Source organism: Montipora foliosa, chromosome 11 (genome assembly GCF_036669935.1).
Source record: "Montipora foliosa isolate CH-2021 chromosome 11, ASM3666993v2, whole genome shotgun sequence".
In the NCBI taxonomy this organism is placed as follows: domain Eukaryota; kingdom Metazoa; phylum Cnidaria; class Anthozoa; order Scleractinia; family Acroporidae; genus Montipora; species Montipora foliosa.
Genome location: NC_090879.1, coordinates 24112354 through 24114853, shown reverse-complemented (window position 1 = coordinate 24114853; position 2500 = coordinate 24112354). Strand labels below are relative to the sequence as shown.

The 2500-nt window shown below is 37.8% G+C and overlaps 1 protein-coding gene across 2 annotated transcripts in view; it reads left to right on the top strand.

Moving 5' to 3' along the window:
- LOC137976106 (protein phosphatase 1G-like) overlaps window positions 1-2500 on the top strand; it is a 17989-nt gene that overhangs the window by 5715 nt on the left and 9774 nt on the right. For both annotated transcript variants that reach the window (XM_068823382.1, XM_068823381.1), the window contains exons 5-7: window positions 458-599; window positions 1291-1712; window positions 2227-2461. In XM_068823382.1, coding sequence (XP_068679483.1) covers window positions 458-599; window positions 1291-1712; window positions 2227-2461 — 799 coding nt within the window. The remainder of the gene's footprint in view (window positions 1-457; window positions 600-1290; window positions 1713-2226; window positions 2462-2500) is intronic.

The window sequence follows — 2500 nt, the reverse complement described above, 5'->3', positions numbered from 1 at the left end:
CTTGTCCATTTCAGGGTTACCCCCCCCCCCCCCCCCCCCCCCAGCTGTATAAAATTATGGCCAATACCAATTTTTATTATTTCACTATTGCACCTTTTTATTACCATATTTGATCAAGAGAACGCACAAAACATGAGACGGTAATACATTGTGGTGTCCCGGTTTAACTGGTTTAACTGGTTTAGAACAGAGCAAATATGGACGGAACAGGAATTTTTAACCCATTCACATCTCAAACACCCTAGGATGCCCCCCATCTGGCATTAGACAGAGTAAAATCTAGAAGTGTCACTCAGAGGTCAATGGGTTAAACAGCAACTTCATCGCCTTGCACTTGTAAAGTTTCCTGTATTTATGTTACTTGTTGTTCCTTCTTTTTCTGAGTTTTTCATCAACAGAATGTTTTAGAATCAGGAAGAGATTTTCTCAAGAAAGATGTTGCAATTTATGATTTCAGATGAAGAAAGGCAAAGGTGGTGTGGAAAATGATGAAGATGATGGTGTTGGTGACGAAGAATATGAAAAAGATTGGGGTATAAATAATCAGAAGGCAGCTCAAGGTGAAGAAAAGGCTGCTGAACAAAAACAAAGTACCACTGGTAGGGACCAACCTATATTAATAAGAAATAACTAACTGCTTGTCAATATTATTGATGACAGCGTAAAACAAGTTGGCTAATTTGATAATAATAATAATAATAATAATAATAATAATAATAATAATTATTATTATTATCATCATCATCATTATTATTATTATTATTATTATTATTATTATTATTATTATTATTCAGTGTGGTTGAGTGCCATAATGATCAAGTAACCCTAACCCTAACCCAAATGTTGTGATTCACATCACAAAGGACTACCGGTACTTATGTGAGATACGTGAGAATGTTAATGAGTTTTCTTTGCATTTTAATGTCCAGCATATGGGTCATGTGGGAAGGTGCAATGAAGTTTGACTTTACTTTGTGAATGGCAGCGTAAAACAAGTTGGCTAATTTCACAAAGAAGATTGTAATAATAATAATAATAATAATAATAATAATTATTATTATTATTATTATTATCATTATTATTATCATTATTATTATTATTATTCAGTGTGGTTGAGTGCCATAATGATCAAGTAACCCTAACCCTAACCCAAATGTTGTGATTTACATCACAAAGGACTACCGGTACTTATCTGAGATACGTGAGAATGTTAATGAGTTTTCTTTGCATTTTAATGTCCAGCATATGGATCATGTGGGAAGGTGCAATGAAGTTTGACTTTACTTTCAGATTCCAAGAATGAAAAGGAAGGTGAGAAGATAACCCAAAATGGTTCAGAGATCAGGGCTGAGTGCTCATCTTCGGATGAAAATGCGACTTGTGGAAAATCCAGTGTGGATAAAGAGAAAGATTCAAACAAGGAGAAAGATTTAGATGTGGATAAAGAGAATAACGATGGAAAGTTGAATGACCGTAAAAACAAAGAAGTCGATCCAGGGAATACGTGTGCATCGAATGTTGAGAATGGTAAGAATGACAAGAAAGCTGTGACTAACGAAGGAAATAAACCGGAGACAGAGGATGATGATGACGAAGATGACGAAGACGATGATGATGATGATGATGATGATGATGATGACGATGACGACGATGACGATGACGACGAGGATGCTGATAATGAGAATGAGTTGCCATTTCAAAGCTGTGATGAGGTGAGTCAGCCTTGTAATTAACCCATTCAGACTCCTGGGAGTTCCCCATTGACAAGTAAAATTGTCTGGCGTTAGTCAGAGTAAAATACACGTGCAAAGTCTGGTCCGGTTTAGGCGTCAAAAAAACTGCTAAACGCTCTTAATGTGATCCTGGAATTTTAATGCAAGATTAACAACTGTGTCGCTAAGTGGAGGTTGAGTGTCGAGAAGACAGGCACTCGTCACACTGATAAACAGTGGAAAGTAGAATGGGGGGGAGGGGGGTGGGGAGGAGAGGAAAAAACTGCTTAACGCTCCACACAAAATGCTCCTTCTTCCCGCAATTCCACGCAAAACACGAGGAATCCAACACATGCCCAACTTTAACAAAACCACTGACAACAATTGACTGCAGTCGGTCCTAGTTGTGAACTAAGTTAAACTGCATTTAAACCTCTTGGATACTTTGAGTGTGGACTATTAGTCTAGGGTAGCTCTATATTTCCAAGTTCATTTGGATTTTTTGGTTTATTAGGTTGGTTACGATAGTGGAACCACAGCCATCGTTGCCCTGTTGCGTGAAAACCAACTCACGGTTGCTAACGTAGGAGATTCACGCTGTGTGTTATGCCGCAATGGCATCGCTCTTGAAATGTCCATGGACCACAAACCAGAAGATGAAAAAGAACTGAATAGGATCCACAAAGCAGGCGGCAAAGTTACTTTTGAAGGAAGAGTGAATGGTGGATTAAATCTGTCAAGAGCGTTAGGTATGTTAAATGAAATTCACCTACATGTAATACAGAAGA